Source organism: Schistocerca gregaria, chromosome 3 (genome assembly GCF_023897955.1).
Source record: "Schistocerca gregaria isolate iqSchGreg1 chromosome 3, iqSchGreg1.2, whole genome shotgun sequence".
Taxonomy (NCBI): domain Eukaryota; kingdom Metazoa; phylum Arthropoda; class Insecta; order Orthoptera; family Acrididae; genus Schistocerca; species Schistocerca gregaria.
The window spans coordinates 542,323,452-542,343,255 of record NC_064922.1 but is presented as its reverse complement, the minus strand read 5'-3'; the positions used below and the strand labels follow the sequence as shown (position 1 = coordinate 542,343,255).

The window sequence follows — 19,804 nt, the reverse complement described above, 5'->3', positions numbered from 1 at the left end:
TTTAAAACGAAAAACGGGGAGTGTATGCAATAGGTAATTGACGAATCATTTAGTTCACTTGCGTCGCAAACAACTTCATCGCACAGCGTATGATATGAACTGTTGCGTGATTTTTCGCAATGACAGCTACTGTCTACACTCCTTACTATTATATGCTCCAAGTTTTTTTCCTTTTTTTGTTTTAAATTTTACAAGCTATTAAGTTTTACAAGCTATTACAAATTCACAATCTCAAATCTTGAGGACTATTTGTTTTTTATTTAAATGCTTATTTTCCACCTTTCAGTCTCAAGTGTACAAAACTTTTCAATCGACTTCAAACGTTTTAGTGAGATTACAAGAAGACATGCTGTAAATTTCAGGCTTCTTCAGTTTCCGTTCACTTGAGTCAACCAATATATTGCTTGCTCCTTGCTATATCTCGCCAAAAAGGCCATGAAGGTAAGTATTATAGAGAACCCAGAGGCTTACCGGCAATCGTTCTTTCCGTGAAACTTTCATGAATGGAACAGGAAAATGGAACAATAGAAGTTGTACATAAAGTACACTTCGTGACACACCAGACAAGAAAGCGTGTTAATATTACGTTGTCATCTAGTTTTGAGCTTTATTAGAAGTTTCAAGTGCGTATCTCATTGGAAAGTCAGTGTAAAACAATTTGCAAAATTTGTTAAAATCATTTGCAAAATTTATGACGAACTGACAAACAGATAAGAAAGCGATCTAATAAAAACGTAAAAAAGCAGCAGATTTTAGAGTTTATTTCGGGTGTACATGTTGTCTCACGCGGCATGTACGGCCGCAGAACTTTACTAAAGCTCACATTCGGGAGGACGACGGTTCTATTCCCCGTCTGGTAAAACAGATTTACGTTTTCAGTGATTTCCCTAACTCGCTTTGGGTAAATGCCGGGATGCTGCTTTGAAAGTGTGTGACCTATTTACTTTCCTCTCTCTCTCTTCTCCGCGATCACAGACCCTGTAGACCACGCGCAGCACCAACGATCTGCTTCCACCGCCTTCTATCTCTAGCAGTCTCTCTCCACCCTGCGGAAATTCCTAATGCTGCAGCGTCCTTCTCTATGTCATCTTGCAAAATGCTACTCCAGGAGGGTGTAAAATTAATGCGCGCAACGGAAATACTGAACGCAAAAATGAAGATCTGGCCCTGTCTGACCCCCTGAAGCAGATCTTAGGATCTATTAATGGTGACTATCCCCATCTTCTTGCTCTTTAACATATAAATTACAAAATAAACATAAATGAATAATTAAGGGAACTAATAACTACCAAATGATAAATACTGTTTTCATTTATACTTTTATTGTAGGTTAAAACCCCTTTATATTACAAATGTTTATATATCAATGTCCAAGGGACATGAAGAGATACAAATGAATTTCCTAACTAATTCAACTGATCAGTTACCCAAATCTGCCCTTTTTTTATGGCTATGCGATCTATTATAAATATCACGAAACGACTGACATCATCTGCATACCAAACACTAGGAGACACTACTTTCATAGATCATCTACTGCGGTGTGCAACCTCAGCGGAAATAAAATTCACGTGATCACAGCTGTTTAGCTTTATAGCCCTAATAAGCAGAAGCAATTAGCAATATCACCATTTGTACTGCATCCGGTGCGTCGGAGTGATGGTTCTCGTACAAGTCTGCGACGATGGAAGGACCCCAGCCACAAAGTAAAACTCTTTCAAACACTAGAACGGCAGAAGGCGGCCCTCTGTTGTAACCTTATGCTGTCTTCTCCTTTCTGTGTACTACTGACAAGAGACACGAACTCCCAGCCACAAGGACGGAATTCAGATAACGTCTCTACGTGAGTATAGAAGTGCTCTCAGTCACTGAACGCTGCGAACTCAATGACAACTCCCAACCCGGAGGCGAAGTCCAGAATCGTATAAGTTTGCCACAGTACAGTGCCTAACGGTTCAACTATAAAATCTCCTGAGAACAAAGACAGCAAGTTCATCTCTACCAACAAAGCTGATACTGAGCGACCGTCAAATCCGTGCTCAAAGCTGAAGACCTCTTCTCTCCACCGCTGGCTTCCCAGTAAAGTTCGGCTCCCCTCCCATGTAAATGAGAAGGCAAATTATATTCTCTAAACCATGGAATATTCTCCCTCTCTACAGATTCTTCCGAATGCCAAACAACCTTATTTTTGTCTTTTCTCGTCCAGAGCGGAAAGTTTGCGAGGAAATACCTATACTCATACAATTGTACGTTTCTCAGAGTAATGGTCCTCGGAAATAACCCAGCCTACGATTTCCGAGGTAACGCTTCCTCGTTCCTCTCTGCTGCGTCCAAGATGTTCAGAGTCTCCGAAGTATTATTCTGGCCCCACTACAGAACCGTCCGGCCGCCGCTGTCTTGTGCTTTCGTGCTCAGGTGCCCAGACCGTCCGTCTCGGCACTTCTTGTGTGAAGCACGACCAACACACCTGTGCGGGCTTTTCAACCCAGGGCTTGGGTTAAGCCTGCCGTTTCATTTCCACTGGCTTTCCAACCTCGTCTAGTATAGGTAATCATTCATTACGCCATTTTGATAATAAAGACACTCCATCACCTTCCACGCAACAAGCGCTAAGAACTATTTACAAGATGTACGTGACAATATCAGTCTTCTTTAAATATTTATAAACAGGGTGAGTCACCTAACGTTACCGCTGGATATATTTCGTAAACCACATCAAATACTGACGAACCGATTCTACAGACCGAACGTGAGGGGCTAGTGTAATTGGTTAATACAAGCCATAAAAAAATGCAAGGAAGTATGTTTTTTAACACAAACCTACGTTTTTTAATGGAACCACGTTAGTTTTGCTAGCACATCTGAACATATAAACAAATACGTGATCAGTGCCGTTTGTTGCATTGTAAAATGTTAATTACATCCGGAGATATTGTAACCTAAAGTTGACGCTTGAAACCTCCGACGTTCAGTTGCGTGTTGTAACAAACACTGGCCACGGTCGGCGAGCAGCATCTGTAGGGACATGTTTACGATGACGACCGTGTTTACAAGTGTGGCTGTAGTGCACTGTTGTGGTTTGGTCTAGCTGTCGCAGTGTCCGCATGTAGCGCTTGCTGCTATTATTATTCTGCATTCGTCTCCGCACGCAGACCAACTGTAGTACACCGTGTTACCAGACGTCTGTGATAGTGTAGTGTTTTAGGAACTGTGACCATGGTGTATTCGAACTCTGAAAAGGCGGATATGATACTCATCTTTGACGAGTGTCGACGAAATGCAGCTGAAGCCTGCATGGTGTGTGCAGAACGGTACCCGGACAGAGAGCATCCAACGTGCCGCACATTGCAAAACATCTACCTCAAACTGTATGTAACAGGTATGGTCGTAGCACGTAAACGGGTCCGTAACAGGCCCGTGACTGGAGAAGCGGGTGCAGTTGGTGTGTTAGCTGCTGTTGCCATGAACCCACACACGAGTACACGGGACATTGCAAGAGCCGGTGGGCTGAGTCAAAGTAGTGTCATGCGCATACTGCATCGTCACCGCTTTCACCCATTTCATGTGTCACTACATCAGCAATTATATGGTGATGACTTTAATCGTCGAGTGCAATTCTGTCAATGGGCATTAACAGAGAATGCGTTGCAGTTCTACCTGTTTACCGATGAAGCGGGTTTCACAAACCACGGGGAAGTGAATCTCCGCAACATGCATTACTGGTCCGTGGACAATCCTCGCTGGCTCAGACAGGTAGAGCGACAACGACCGTGGACTGTAAATGTATGGTGCGGTATCATTGGCGACCACCTCATTGGTCCTCACTTCATTGCAGGGGCCCAGACAGCTGCAACATACATCGCGTTTCTACAGAATGATCTTTCAACGTTGCTCGAAAATATCCCACTGGAAACGCGTCGACGTATATGGTATCAGCATGATGGTGCACCTGCACATTCCGCAATTAACAGTAGGCTGACCCTTGACAGGATGTTCGACGGGCGTTTCATAGGACGTGGTGGACGCATAAATTGGCCAGCCCGTTCTCCTGATCTTACACCTCTGGACTTCTTTCTGTGGGTTACGTTAAAGGAGAATGTGTACCGTGATGTGCCTACAACCCCAGAGGATATGAAACAACGTATTGTGGCACCCTGCGGCGACATTACACCAGATGTACTGAGGTGTGTACGACATTCATTAAGCCAGAGATTGCAATTGTGTGCAGCAAATGATGGCCACCACATTGAACATCTATTGGCCTGACACGTCGGGACACACTCTATTCTACTCCGTAATTGATAACGGAAACCACGTGTGTACGTGTACATCACCCCTCATGGTAATGTACATGTGCGCCAGTGAAAAAGACCAATAAAAAGGTCTTAGCATGTGGACGTAATGTGCTGTTCCAGTCTCTTCTGTACCTAAGGTCCATCACCGTTCCCTTTGGATCCCTACGTAATTCGGTGCTCTCCGATACACACGATCGAACAGCGGAGGAGTGGTACTCAAGCGTCAACTTTAGGTTACAATATCTCCGGATGTAATTAACATTTTACAATGCAACAAACGGCACTGATTACGTATATGTTTATATGTTCAGATGTGCTAACAAAACTAACGGAGTTCCATTTAAAAAAACGTAGGTTTGTGTTAAAAAACATACTTCCGTCCACTTTTTATCAATTACATTAGCCCCTCTCCTCACGTTCGGTCTGTGGAATCGATTCGTCAGTATTTGATGTGGTTTACGAAATATACCCAGCGGTAATGTCAGGTGACTCACCCTGTATACGATATACAACCTATCAAATGGTACCTAATTGCGGTTGTAGATCGTGGCAAAATATGTAGATGAGTGCTTGTAATGTGCGAAGTTATAACCACTTTACTATCTTTCCGCCTTGTACGAGGTCGGCCCAATGGTCTTGCTGCCTGGAGACTTCCTTCAGATGCTTTCTTGGCGATTCTGTTGTTTTCCATTCTTGCCACATGTCCAGCCCATTCCGGTCTCCTACTTTTTAATTTCTGGATGATAGTGGGTTGCTTCATTAACTGATAAATTTCATTGTTATTTCGAATTCTCCATACACCTTTCTCCAACACATGTCCCCAGATTTTTCTCATAACTTTTCTTCCGAAAACATTCAGTTTTACTCTTCCATTCTTTGTAAGCGTCCAGATTTCTGAACTGTATAATACTATGGGGCAGATGATAATGTTGTATATTTTCATCTTTGTGGTGATTGACAAAGCTTTACTTTTGAGTGGGTTGCTTAGTGAGTACAGACATCTTGACCCAGAGGCTATTCTTTCGTTTATATCCATTGTTATGATATTTTTACTGTTGAAAAGTGGTACAAGGAATTTAAACTGAAGAACTTTTCTGAATTTAGAATGTTGGTCCATTACAAAGTAAGGATTTTGGTTGATGACTCGACCTATTTCTGCTTCATCTTGGTTAATCAAAAGCTCCACTTTGCTGGCACTGTGCTTGAGAGATCTGTACATGTCTTTCAGTTCTTCTTCAGTTTCACTCAGGAACACTATATCATCTGCATACGTCGGGCGTTTTACTTAACTGTGCTCGAATCGGAGACCATTGTATAGATGTAAATTACTCTCCCGAACTTACTTTACTATCCTTCCTCAAACCCATATCCTTCACCATCTCTGATGACCTCGTCCTCGATTGACGTTAAACGCTTCTATTACTTTCCTATCATTCTTAGTCAAGGATAAAAGCAGTCAGGTGGATGCAGTTTCCTTGACTTGCGAAAGGAATTTCACTCAGGACCAAATCAACGCTTATTAACATTACCGATTTGAAGGCGTATCAAACGAAATTTGCTGCTGGATTGAGGAATTCTTTGTAGCGTGCAGCCTGGGATGGAGAGTCATCGGCAGGTGCAACAAAATAAGGAACGTTCAAAAAGAAACAAGTCGAAGGTTGTAAAAAGAAAATCCCTGAACAGATCGTAGTGGCATTGTCTGCGGAGAAAGGTGTGGCCAGAACAGGAATCGCAGGGTTTAATATGTGGCGTTACAGAACAATCTTGAAAATTAAGTGCACTGGTAAGGTAAAGAATGAGGAGGTTCTCCGCAATATCGCCTAAGAAAGGAAAAGGATTGTAAAAGGGCACAGGTCATCCCCGTTTCCAAGAAGGGACGTCGAACAGAAGTGCAGAACTATAGACCTATGTCTCAAACGTCGATCAGTTGTAAAATTTTGGAACACGTATAATGTTAGAGTATAATGACTTTTCTGGAGACTAGAAATCTACTCTGCAGGATTCAGCATGGGTTTCGAAAAAGACGGTTGTGTGAAACCCAGCTCGCGTTATTCGCCCACGAGAGTCAGAGGGCCATAGACACGGGTTCACAGGTAGATGCGGTGTTTCTTGACTTCCGCAAGGCGTTTGATACAGTTCCCCACAGTCGTTTAATGAACAAAGTAAGAGCATATGGACTATCAGACTTATTGTGTGATTGGATTGGAGAGTTCCTAGATAACAGGATTCAGCATGTCATTCCCAATGGAGAGAAGTCTTCCGGAGTAAGAGTGATTTCAGGTGTGCTATTCACAATATACATAAATGACCTTGTGGATGACATCGGAAGTTCACTGAGGCTTTTTGCGGATGATGCTGTGGTATATCGAGAGGTTGTAACAATGGAAAATTGTACTGAAATGCAGGAGGATCTGCAGCGAATTGACGCATGGTGCAGGGAATGGCAATTGATTCTCAATGTAGACAAGTGTAATGTGCTGCGAATACATAGAAAGAAATATCCCTTATCATTTAGCTACAAAATAGCAGGTCAGCAACTGGAAGCAGTTAATTCCATAAATTATCTGGGAGTACGCATTAGGAGTGATTTAAAATGGAATTATCATATAAAGTTGATCGTTGGTAGAGCAGATGCCAGACTGAGATTCATTGGAAGAATCCTAAGGAAATGCAATCCGAAAACAAAGGAAGTAGGTTACAATACGCTTGTTCGCCCAGTGCTTGAATACTGCTCAGCAGTGTGGGATCCATACGAGATAGGGTTGGTAGAAGAGATAGAGAAGATCCAACGGAGAGCAGCGCGCTTCGTTACAGGATCATTTAGTAACCGCGAAAGCGTTACGGAGATAATAGATAAACTCCAGTGGAAGACTATGCAGGAGAGACGCTCAGTAGCTCGGTACGGGCTTTTGTTGAAGTTTCGAGAACATACCTTCACCGAAGAGTCAAGCAGTATATTGCTCCCTCCTACGTATATCTCGCGAAGAGACCATGAGGATAAAATCAGAGAGATTAGAGCCCACACAGAAGCATACCGACAATCTTTCTTTCCAAGAACTACACAAGACTTGAATAGAAGGGAGAACCGATAGAGGTACTCAAGGTACCCTCCGCCACACACCGTCAGGTGGCTTGCGGAGTATAGATGTAGACGTAGATGTAGAAATGGAAAACACTGACAAGAAAAAGGGACTGGATGATAGGACATGTGTTAAGACATCGGGTTATCTCTCCAAGGTACTAGAGGGTGCTACAGAATGGAAAAACTGCCGAGGAAAGAGAACTCAGGACGCAGGGTGCAAGTGCCACTCTGAGATGAGGAGGTTATCGCAGGAGATCAGTTCGTTGTGGGCGCATCAAGCCAGCATAAAGACTAATGACTCAAAATAAATAAATCGCTATTCTCCCAGTTTCGCCACTAACAAGGGACACAGGCGCACACCATACGGTGGCAGTGGGAGGACGCCCACACGTCGACCGTCCACGCTGCATTCAGTTGATCTGCAAATCTTGAAACGGAGACTCGAAAAGAAGAGGGTAGACGTGTAGTACATTTTGAGTGGCGGCGACGCCTGCAGGCAGCCACTGGACATTGTAGATTTGACTCGGGTTCAACGTGATGACACCATGCCTAGTGTCGAGCGACCACTCGTGACAGGAACTCATTCACTTCCTTGGCACAGCGCTGCAGACGTTCAGGAGACAGTCAAATTCGGCATGCGTTCTTTGCTTGCTGTTGACTGTGAAGCCCCCACTGGACGCTCACTCTGTGAATTTTCAATCTGTTCTGACGGCGTGAACAGCTCTGACGCTCAATCCGATCTCAGCAGCAGTGGTGCCTATCGTAACTGGCTGATTTTGAATGGGCATTCACCTGCCGGACAGTGGAACAGGTAATGTACTGTGGCATTCCAGGTTGGGCAGCGTCTGTAACATTAGTCCTTTCCTGCATCGCTTATGTTAGACCTTGATCCTTCCAATGGACAAGTAATGCTGTCGGTGAATTTTTGTTCCGCGTGCTCCTTCCACTACCAGGAAACGCACTGCTCCATATTGCTCTACTTTTAAAGTTTCCATTTCACTGTTCACAGCTCGACTGAGTGCAGCGGATGGTCGACGCTTACACGTGCTACGCCTATCATCATGTGGCTGTGCGCCAATGTCCCTCTGGCGGCTAGTTTGGGATATCACCGCTCTTCGCCCTGAGGCAACGACATTACGGTCCTTTAAGTGGTTTTTGTTTTACAGTCTATGTCTCGTTTCTTTTAGCATGCACCTTATAACTTCAGGAGTGCCCCAGGGACGTGTGATGGGTCCTTTGCTGTTCATACTCTGTACTATCAATTGCTAAATATGTATGGGAATGGGGTATACATCCTAAAGTCCTACCCCCCCCCTCCCCACCTCCCTCTATTTATGTCTCCAACCCACTCTCTCTGTCCATCTCCTTCTCATCCTCTCTCTCTGTATGCGTTGATTCTTTCCCTCTCTCTGTCCACCTCTTCATCCCCATTATCTCTGCCCATCACCCCACTCCTCCTTCTACGTCCCTGTCCATCACTTCCCCTCCCCTCTCTGAGCCTGAGTCTTGTTTGTTATTGCACGAACGAAACCTTGATTGGGAATGAAAGTCCCTTAAAATGAATCGGTAAATCGGTAGGACTCTTTTATATACGTGGTACGATGATTCATACAACTGATGGATCTATGAAGACAGAGCTACAATGATAGTATTTCGCACTGTTTTAATCTGTGGATCAGCAGAATTACAAAGTTTCGAATGATTCATATTCTGTTGAAGTGTTCTAATTATAAGGCATAATACAAAGCATAACACTATTGTGCACACAATTTTTGTTTGAAATAATTTGTAAGTAGAATATACATGGTTATTCTGAAAACTTTGCTAGCAACTTTTCCTTTCTTTATATTAAATGCATGTTTATGTATTGTATACATTACAAATATATACCCTGTTGTGGCCTGAGTGTTCATTAGAATATAGTGTCAAATTTGAAATAATATTCCATAACAACACTCCATTTACGTATTACACATATATATTGAAAAAAAGTACGTATCCTATGTCCATCCAGACGTTTGTTAGAGTATCGAGTGTAAATTGGAAGTAAATCGAGCCAAAACTTGTCGAAATCTTTTCTAACATCGTTTCCCCTCTATATAGTACATATACTTATATACCACATATATTAAAGAAATATGCAATCTATACCCGTCCAAAGGTTTATCAAAATATCGTGTAAAAATCTGGAGTAAACCGATCAAAAACTCATCGATATTTTTGCTAATAACATTACATCTTTATATAGTTATGTATACTTACATATAATACGTACTAAAATGTGTAGCCTATGGGAGTCCGAACTTGCGAAAATTGGAAGTAAATCGGCGAAAACCTTTTCCAGACTTTTGCTAACATCGTTACATGTCGTCCTTGCAAGCAGTATGAATTTTAAGTATATATTTATATATCATATATATATATTAAAAATATGTATCCTATGTCCGTCCGGAGTATCGTGTAGAAAGTTGAAGTAAATTATTTATGCTAACAGCATTGCCCATTATATAGTATATACATACTTATATACCATATATTTAAAATATATGTAGCCTGTGCCCGTCTCAACTTTTGTTAGAGTATCGTGTAAAAATCCGAAGTAAACTCGTCAGCAACTTTTTGATATTTTTGATAAGAACCTTAAGAAACGATTTGTTTTTGTATAGTAGTATAGATACAGATAAATAAGGTTCCAGAAAGTCAAACTTTCTACTGATGGTGAAATTATATATATATAACGAAGTAGTGTGGAGAAAGGGGCACAAATATTCCATCAGGTCTTGATAAAACTTAAAGTGATGCAATGATTTCCCACACTAATTAAATAATCAGGAATGTAAAATTTTATAGTTCACAAAATGACTACAGTACCAATGAGAAACAACTGGAATTACTCAACCCATAAAAATAACTGGTAGTAACAATTCGTAGGAATATGAAATGGAATGATCACACAAGCTCAATCGCAGGTGGCAGCCTTTGGTTCATTAGTAGCATCCTCGGAAAATGGAATGAAATGGGAAGAAACTTTAACATGTGATACAGTGGAAAGTACTGCCCGCTACACACTTCAGAATGGATTGCAAAGTATGGATGTTTATGTAGACCAACTGAATGAGAAAATACGCGAGAAGAAGCTTGGATTTCAAAAGCACATAATTTACCATTAATCTGGATAACGCACATGTCCGTCCACGAAAGTGTCTTAACACTGGGAAGGAATTTTAAGTGCCAAATGCTGAATCATCCACCTTATTCACCAGATACGGCGTCTTCAGACTTTTATCAGTTTTCACATTTAAGAAATTTGTGGGTGAAAACCGTTCTGAGTCAGTTATAGTTATCAAGGCAGTCTTAAATTAGGAATTTGTAGATTTCCAAAATCACACACTAGGTACAGAATTTAAAACTGCAAAAAAACCTTGGCCTAAGTGTATTAACTGGCGGTTACATCAAAAAATTAGTGTAGTTTTGTCTTGTCCTTAATTATTCAATCTTTTACCACTAGACCCAGAAATATTCATGTTCCGTTCTTTTTTTTATTACCGTGAAGAGAAGTATGGTCGCATCGAGAAGTGCACCTGTAAGTGCATACCACATTTAACAAGCGTTTTCTGTGCAATGGTAAAACATGTTGTAAGTGTCGTGTAAAAGACTGCTACCCTTTAGTGTGCACTAAGTGATCCAAAAGGTTTTAAAATTAAAGTCAATAACAAGACTACTTTTTTTTAAGGTTTTATTAGAGTTGCTAAAATTATGTATAAAAATACACAATGTGGTATCATAAATAATTACATTTAGTGAACTTATCGTTATTAATGCAAAGACACATGTACTGGCACATAACTTTTAAAGGGTCGATTTTATTCATGCACTGTCCATCTGTATGCGGTCTGAAAAATAACCAATAATATGGTAGTATAGTTTGACTGAAATAAGTTAAGAACACACAAAGCGACAATGCAGAAGAAAATATTTGATTTAGCGTATCTTACTATAAGATACGTAATCAAGACATGCAATATTTTATTTAAATGTGTTTCTTTTACATTCACTCTCTTGAAATATAAATACTATTGAACTATTCACTGCACGCACACGCACGTTCACTCCCAAACTCTTTCATTCTGGAAACTGATGTAAGATTGCTCGACGACTCCCGTCGAAATCTAAACATCTCTTAGTTATGAAGATAATGGTGGGTGCACATTAAGTTCATGTCAAGGACTACACATCATGTTTGATATACGGTTCGATTATGTCAGTTCCTGGAAAAAGTCACTCAAGTACCACTCTGTTCCAGAATTATTTCGTGTAACCGTTACATTCGCACTGAGAAGAACGAAATAAAAAATGTAAAATTTTGAAAGAAAATGAATATTATCTGATGACAATGCCAGAATTAAGAGAGGAACAAGTTTCTCGTGATTTATCAATGGAAGTAAACAGATTTCTGTAGCAGCAGCCAACTAAGTTTCTGTATCGCCACAGACTACAAAATTAGCAGCAGGTGTCTACGATATTCCCCCATAAAAACAAGAGTGCTCTGTACTGTGAAGAATATACTGCATCAAACTGATTAGTCAAAAGTTTGCACTCAGAGCATACTTGTGGCTGGTTATACTCATGTTTTTGTCTTGAAAGACGGTTTTTCGCTACTGAACAAGAACAACAAAATGTCTCGCAACCACGAAAATCGTTATGTTTATGAGATAGAGAAAACTGGACTATTAATAATACTCAGATTCTATGTCAAATAGTTATCATGAAAACTCATTCCGGCTTTGTACTAAAGGTTATTTATGCTACACAGCCAAACAAAAGAGAAGACAACGCTCTTTCTCATATAAATGAATTTAGTGCCAATTAATGATTTTCGAAAGATCTGCAGAAAATATTTCTGCTGCGACGACTGACCAAAGAGTCTTGGGAGTGCGCACGAAACACTACTCACCTCTTGTCAGGCAGAGATGGGATGAAAATGAATGACTCCTTGCAAGTAATTGTTATTTAACTCTGACATAAATATGGTAGTGTAAATTGCCAGTATGGCTATAAATACTTGGACTAGCGGTTCAGGGTCGCCTTCATTTGGCGAGGTAATAGCAGTGTCCTTTGACAGAGAGTCCTATCACTTTTGTTTGGTTACTTCACTGCGGCTGCGCTGGCCTCAGCAGGGTTCCACGAGTGAGGTGTACTCAGGAGGAGGGTTTCTGGCTGCGCGTGTGGTCGGCGGCCGTTAGGGACAAGTCCTGCTGCGCTTTCCCGTCCAGCACGGGGTCTGGGAAGTGGCGCAGGTACGAATCCCGCGACGTCCGTCCTCCCGGTGTCGCTGACGTTGCCGCCGTCGACACCTGCAACATTAGCGCCAGAAGAGCGTCACTTTAGCGGACACACTGACACACGCTTACTCAATACAGTAATGGAGTACTGAATTGGAACACTAATATTGGCGGCAAGTATCCTTCGTCGTGCATTGTATAGTAGAGCGTCCATTATCCGAACGTCCGCTTAACCGAACTGCGTACTCGCTCGCACCTGTTACTCTCCCAAACCAAGTTTCCCACAGTAGTCGCCGCACTGGGCCACCGCTGGCGGAACATTGCTTCTAATGGGGCCTTCACAAGGCGCTGCTGACCGGCCAAGCCGCCAGTCGCTGTGTTTCAACAATCAGCACACTTCTGTCGGCTTGGCACTGGCAGTAGAAGTAGCGGCACTATCAAAGCTGTTCACAGCAACAGCTGCGCCAGCTTGAAGTTGAGGCGTACCGCTCCGCGCAGTTTTGAAGGACTATTTATTACACTCTATGGATCAAGGCGTTATTGAGACTTTCAAACGATATTACAGGAAAGAATTGTTGCGTAAGTTATTGTTAGATGAGAAGAGGGTGGAGAAGAAAGTCTCTTAAGAAATCATAAGAATATTGACTTGAAAGACGCCTCCTACATGATCAGCGCAGCATGAAATAGTGTAAAGGAAGAGAGTTTGGAGAAAGCCTCGAATAAAATTTTGGACACAGAAGAAAATTCACAAGGTATGATTGAAATTGACGAACAGAATGGTATGTCCGAAATTCTCGTTATGCTAAAAGAAATGGATTGCCACGAATGTGACGAAGAAGATGTTCATGAATGGATGAATATCGTGATGCAGATCCAGGACACCAAATCATGCAGGACAGCGAGATTGTAAACGTCGTCACTAAAAAAGATGACGCCTCCAGCATCTCATCAATCCGTGCTCAAGAAAGTGAAGATGAAAGTATACGAACAGCTTCTGAGGCGTTCACTAGTTTAGATACTGCCTTGCGATGGTTTGATGCCCAAGATGAAAGTGACCAGTTTCAGATATCTGTAATGAAAAAAGTACGTGACTTAGCTACTAGTAAGCGTATAGGCTTGCTTAGACAGACCCAAATAAAGGATTTTTTTTAAAAATTAATTTTGTATACTGTGTGTATTGTTCATGCAAAATGCGTATGTAATATTTATATATTTTTGTTTAATAAACTGTGCCACATACTATATATTCCTACTGAAGTTGCCTTTGTATGTTACTTTGTAATACTAAAGGAGATGCCTGTTTTTATGAATAAATTTACTGTACACTACTTGTTTTTGGCAAATAAACATGTACAGTTCGATTATCCGAACAAACCAGTTTTCCAAACACCCATGTCCCCCAATTACTTCGGATAATCGAAGCTCTACTGTACAATGATTTAAGTACCTTCCGTCATGCACTGTACAGTTATTTGCTGGGTACGAACGAGGAGTGGAAATGTCAAGTGCCAAATCTCGCAGTTGTCAAGAGAATCTAAAAACATTGTAAATAACTAATTTTTACCAGAAAAACTGAAAAGGTACTCAATAACGCACAATTATGCTCTTCACCTCATCACTCCACAAAATACTAAGATGAATTACAAAATAAATAACTTCCTTAGAACGTTCTACACTACTGGCCATTAAAATTCCTACACAAAGACGAAATGCAGATGACGAACGGGCATTCATTGGGCAAATACGTTATACTAGAACTGACATGTGATTACATTTTCGCGCACTTTGGGTGCATAGATCCTGAGAAATCTGTACCCAGAACAACCATCTCTGGCCATAATAACGGCCTTTATACACCTGGGCATTGAGTCAAACAGAGCTTGGATGGAGCGTACAGGTACAGCTGCCCATGCAGCTTCAACACGATACCACAGTTCATCAAGAGTAGTGGCCGGCGTATTGTGACGAACCAGTTGCTCGGCCACCATTGACCAGACATTTTCAGTTGGTGTGAGATCTGGAGAATGTGCTGGCCAGGGCAGCAGTCGAACATTTTCTGTATCCAGAAAGGCCCGTACAGGCCCTGCAACATGCGTTCGTGGATTATCCTGCTGAAATGTAGGGTTTCGCAGGGATCGATAGAGCCACGGGTCGTAACACATCTTAAATGTAACATCTACTGTTCAAAGTGCCGTCAATGCGAACAAGAGGTGACCGAGACGTGTAACTAATGGTACTCCATACTATCACGCCAGGTGATATGCCAGTATGACGATGACGAATACACGCTTCCAATGTGCGTTCACCGCGATGTCGCCAAACACGGATGCGACCATCATGATGCTGTAAACACAACCTGGATTCATCCGAAAAAAATGACGTTTCGCCATTCGTGCACCCAGCTTCATCGTTGAATACACCATTCCAGGTGCTCCTGTCTGTGATGCAGCGTCAAGGGTAACCGAAACCATGGTCTCCGAGCTGATAGTCCATGCGGCTGCAAACGTCGTCGAACTGTTCGTGCAGACGGTTGTTGTCTTGCAGACGTCCCCATCTGTTGACTCAGGGATCGAGACGTGGCCGCACAATCCGTAACAGCCATGTGGATAAGATGCCTGTCATCTCGACTGCTAGTGATACCAAGCCGTTGGGATCCAGCACGGTGTTCCGTATTACCCTCCTGAACCCACCGACTCCACATTGTACTAACAGTCATTGGATCTCGACCAACGCGAGCAGCAATGTCGCGATACGATAAACCGCAATCGCGATAGGCTACAGTCCGACCTTCATCAAAGTCGGAAACGTGATGGTACGCATTTCTCCTCCGTACACGAGACATCACAACAACGTTTCACCAGGGAACGCCGGTCAACTGCTGTTTGTGTATGAGAAATCGGTTGGAAACTTTCCTCGTTTCAGCAGGTTGTAGGCGTCGCCACCGGCGCGAGCCTTCTGTGAATGTTCTGAAAAGCTAATCATTTGCAAATCACAGCATCTTCTTCCTGTCAGTTAAATTTCGCGTCTGTAGCACATCATCTTCGTGGTGTAGCAAATTTAATGGCCAGTTCTGTAGGTGCCACACCTGCTAACTGACTGGATGTGACGAGGAGAACATAACAAGTGCGATAACCCGATTTCCTAGAAAATTCGCTCGGTGGATCGGTTGGAAGCTTTCCTCATGTCAGCACGTTGTATTTGTCGCCATAGGTGCCAACCTTGTGCGAACGCGCTGAAAAGCTAATCATTTGCATATCACAGCATGTGCTTCTTGTCTGCTAAATTTCGCGTCTGTAGCACGTCATCTTCGTGGTGTAACAATTTTAATGGCCAGTAGCGTAGGTGCCACACCTGCTGACTGACTGTATCTGACGAGGAGAACACAACAAGTGTTCTAGTGTTTCCTAGATACTTCGCTCGGTGGAAGAGGAATCAAAATAAGCCAACTTGTATCTCAGCTTATATGTAGATATTCAACCGTTTCTGAGGAAACGACGGTCACAGTGTTCAAGTTACTTTATGTGTCTCTTAGAGAATAAATAGCACAACCGAAGCGGTAGTACAGCGGCTGCAGTCGCATCTCTTCGCACTTTTGCGGCCCGTGTTCGATTATTATTGTTATTTTTGTTTTTCATTTATCTACTCGTGTCCGTAGAATATTACTGCAAGAATGTTTTCCAATATATATTTAAATAATGGTGTTCTTTTCCGTTTACCAGTTGTATTTTTTGTTAATGAATTTTAAAAAGTAAATGAATTAGAAAATTATTTGAACTGGTTTCCGGAGAAATCTTGTAGTGTAGCTTGATTCATAATTAGTTACAAGCTCCAATTTTCGGAAAAGTGATTCATTGTGTCGCGAAATTGTTGACAACACATGAAACATTCATCATTGTTAACGTTTCTTTCTCGTGTGAGATTCATACGAAGAAATATCACTGTAGCCAATCTACGCGCGCTGTTCAGGATATCTACGTTCCGCTTGTTTCTACGATTTTGTAAATGCACAAAATCTTCCTGAAGAATGAACGTAAGACTAAAATATAAGAATTAATACAATAATTCATAATGAAATATAAGTGTATGATAATTTGAAAAAGTTTAAATCCATGAAAATAGCATACAAAAATATTATATAATAAATATTCTGATACCCAATTGTAATTTTACTGTTAATATAACGCCCTTGTTCCCCTAACTTGGTAAGAAACATTCACATAGTAACCTCCTTCGGAAGTGAATAGGTAAATGAAAAAGAAAAATATAAAATGAATAATAACAATAATCGGGTTTTGAATATCAGACACGAATCTGAGAGGCCATCACGCTGGGTACTGTGTCTTTATTTCAGCTCAGATTATCGCGCTATAAAAGGCATTACGTAGAAAGTAATTTCCATCATTTTCTAAGAACTGGTCGACTATTTAAGTTAAGCCGAGAAACGTGTCCGCTTATTTTCAGTTGTCTTCCATTGAGTGAAGTTTCCAGGAAGTCTGGTTATGGCACTTGTATTCTCCTTGTAAGTGCCAGTAACACTGAAGCACTAACTTTCGTTTGTGATAACACCAGTAGAGAAATACAGCAGCAATATTTCAATGGTTAGAATTGTTACCAACAAAAACCATTTCTCATGTCTTTTAAAATTTTTCAAGAAAAGGACATTAAGGGAACTCTGCAATTAGGCTGAGAAATGATAGCAGGTCTCCGGGTGTCGACATCACAGGGCGCTTTGGGGTTGATTATCTGTGGCCAAAGTGGACGTGCAGCAGAGCTGAATGGTGCGAGCAATCATTCTGGAGTGGGCGTGTGAACGAGGAAGGGCACGCATGGTCCCTTGGAGCACCTTGAGCGGCTTGTTTATTGGAATTGTGGCCGTCACCGTGAGCAATAAGGGAATTCATGAGTTTTGCGCCAGGTAAAGGCTGTTTGTCTGTCCATATGTCATCCTCAACCCTTAGGTGTCACTAGATGCGGGTGTAGAGGGGCATGTGGTCAGCACGCCGCTCTCCAAGCCGTATGCCAGTTTCCGAGATCGGAGCGGCAATCAATCAAGTAGCTCCTCAGTTTGCCTCACAAGGGCTGAGTGCATCCCTTTTGCCAACAGCGCTCGGCAGACGGGATGGTAACCCATCCAAGTGCTAGCCCAGCCCGACAGCCCTTAACTTCGGTGATCTGACGGGAACCGGTGTTACCACTGCGGAAAGGCCGTTGGCAGGCTGTCTATTAGATGGTTCCAAATAAGTGATGCTATACATCTCAGGTAGCGATCTTTCGATTCTGTAAGTTTTAGTCCGTCAGTTGCACCGAAGCTATGTGCAGACTTCGATGTGTGTTAAGCTAACTGTAGTACATGTCATGTACGTTATTTCACGCAGAGTTTTGTGTTGACTATTTGTTTTTAAGGAATTTCTTGTCTGCCTGTAAGCGTGTCACCACCTTTTTCGCTCAGTGTCCCAGTTGCGCTTTATTGCTTTCACGATTGTGAAGACCTTAGTAATTATTTCTCGGGTCAAAGGTAGACGTACATAATTTAAATCTTCCACCGGGTAAAGCATTGTGCATACGTGGCTGCGAAAAAGGGTCAGTTAACTTACACAGGGATATTGGTAAGAATTTGTGTCACTCTATCTCCTGACTTGAACTACGAAGGGAGCATTTCAGAAGGTTATGCAACGTGCACCCAGTGACTCAGCTGCTTATAGTAGCACTGAAATCATTAAAAGCCCATCAGACAAGTGCATGAGTGTTATGTGCTAGATGTAGAAATGAGGGTGGTACGAAGGTGTGCACGTGGAAATGAAGACCTGCGCTTACAGCTCGCGATGCCGCTCAGCTGAGCAGGTTCCCGAGATGCGACGGTGGACAAGCCGGTTTCCACGTTAATTATCCCGGGCACCCAGTGAAAACGGCGCTCGGAGGCCCCGGAAAGTGTAACGGCGGCGGCTAACTGCAGCCACGTGCCACTTGTGCCATTGCGAGCACACACCTCCCCAATACGAAGCGTACACACCAGTTGTCGCTTCAGGTAAGTCAAGTCACAGTTGCACAAGTCGTGTCCTCAGATACCAAAAGGTCGGTAGACGAATGATGTACAAGATGATGATAATTAAAGTTAAATTTTCAAAACGCTGTAGAAATAACACCACTGGTCAGACTGACATCAAATTGCAACGGAATATTATCGGAGAAGGGGGGAAAGGTGTGGCAGCAGAAAAAGAATAGTGTGAAAATTGATCAATAGAAGGCGATGTACGTGTCAGAATATGTAAATGAAAACACTTGTCATGCGCACGATCCACTGAAGTTGGTATAAACACGCCTGGTACACGGCTTTTCCTCCTTTCACGTCTGCCACGTTTGCCATGACTGCCTCAGTGCTGGATCCCGCTCTGCTTGTAAAGCAGTATTACAAGAATGATGACTGTGCACACGTCGGTCTGCAGAAGGTATGAACACTTAAGGGTTTGAAAAAGAGGCGTTGGTCCGATGACTACCGTCGGTCTGGAGAAAATGATTCGGAAGTTCGAAAAGACGGGTTCTTTTGGTCTGCAACTTGGTAGAGGGAGGAAACGAATTAATTCGATGTCAGTGGAAGCAGTGGCCACAGCAATGCAAGAAGAGACGAGTGGTGGTGTGCAGACGTCCAGTGCACGGGGAATTACCCGATCATTGCGCACGGTGTGTAAAATCCTACGAAACATCCTTCTTTGCTATCCATTCAAAATTATCCATGTGCACGAGTTGCTTCCTGTTGACCTGTCATCAAGAGAGACCTCACCCTTAGAATTTCTTGCTCGAATGGAAGTGGATAATGATTGGCCATGGAAGATTTTGTGGGCAGAAGAAACCCACTCCCATCTGACAGGATATGGCAATACACAGAACTGTCGAATAAGGGCATCGGAAAATCCACTAGCAAATCAACCAGTACCACTTCGTCCTGAACAGGTCACTGTGTGGTGCGGGTTTACGGCATCATTTATCATAGGGCAACATTTTTTTGAAGAGACAGGTGCTTCCGGACCTTTTACCCGTACCGTCATTGGTAAGCGCTATGATTGTATTTTGCGCAACAATTTCATTCCAGCTCTCAAACAGCTTGGATGTGTGGATGGGAACATTTTTATGCAGGATGGCGCACCTCC

General features: G+C 42.4%; 1 protein-coding gene and 1 pseudogene across 1 annotated transcript in view; both read right to left on the bottom strand.

The window, feature by feature from the left end:
- Positions 1-11,633: 11,633 nt before the first annotated feature.
- Positions 11,634-19,804, bottom strand: part of LOC126355457 (uncharacterized) — a 217,899-nt gene continuing 209,728 nt past the window's right edge. The window contains exon 4 of the mRNA XM_050005772.1: positions 11,634-12,731. Within this exon, the coding sequence (XP_049861729.1) occupies positions 12,576-12,731 (156 nt within the window). The 3' untranslated portion in view covers positions 11,634-12,575. The remainder of the gene's footprint in view (positions 12,732-19,804) is intronic.
- On the bottom strand, positions 17,755-17,872 carry LOC126356725 (5S ribosomal RNA; annotated as a pseudogene).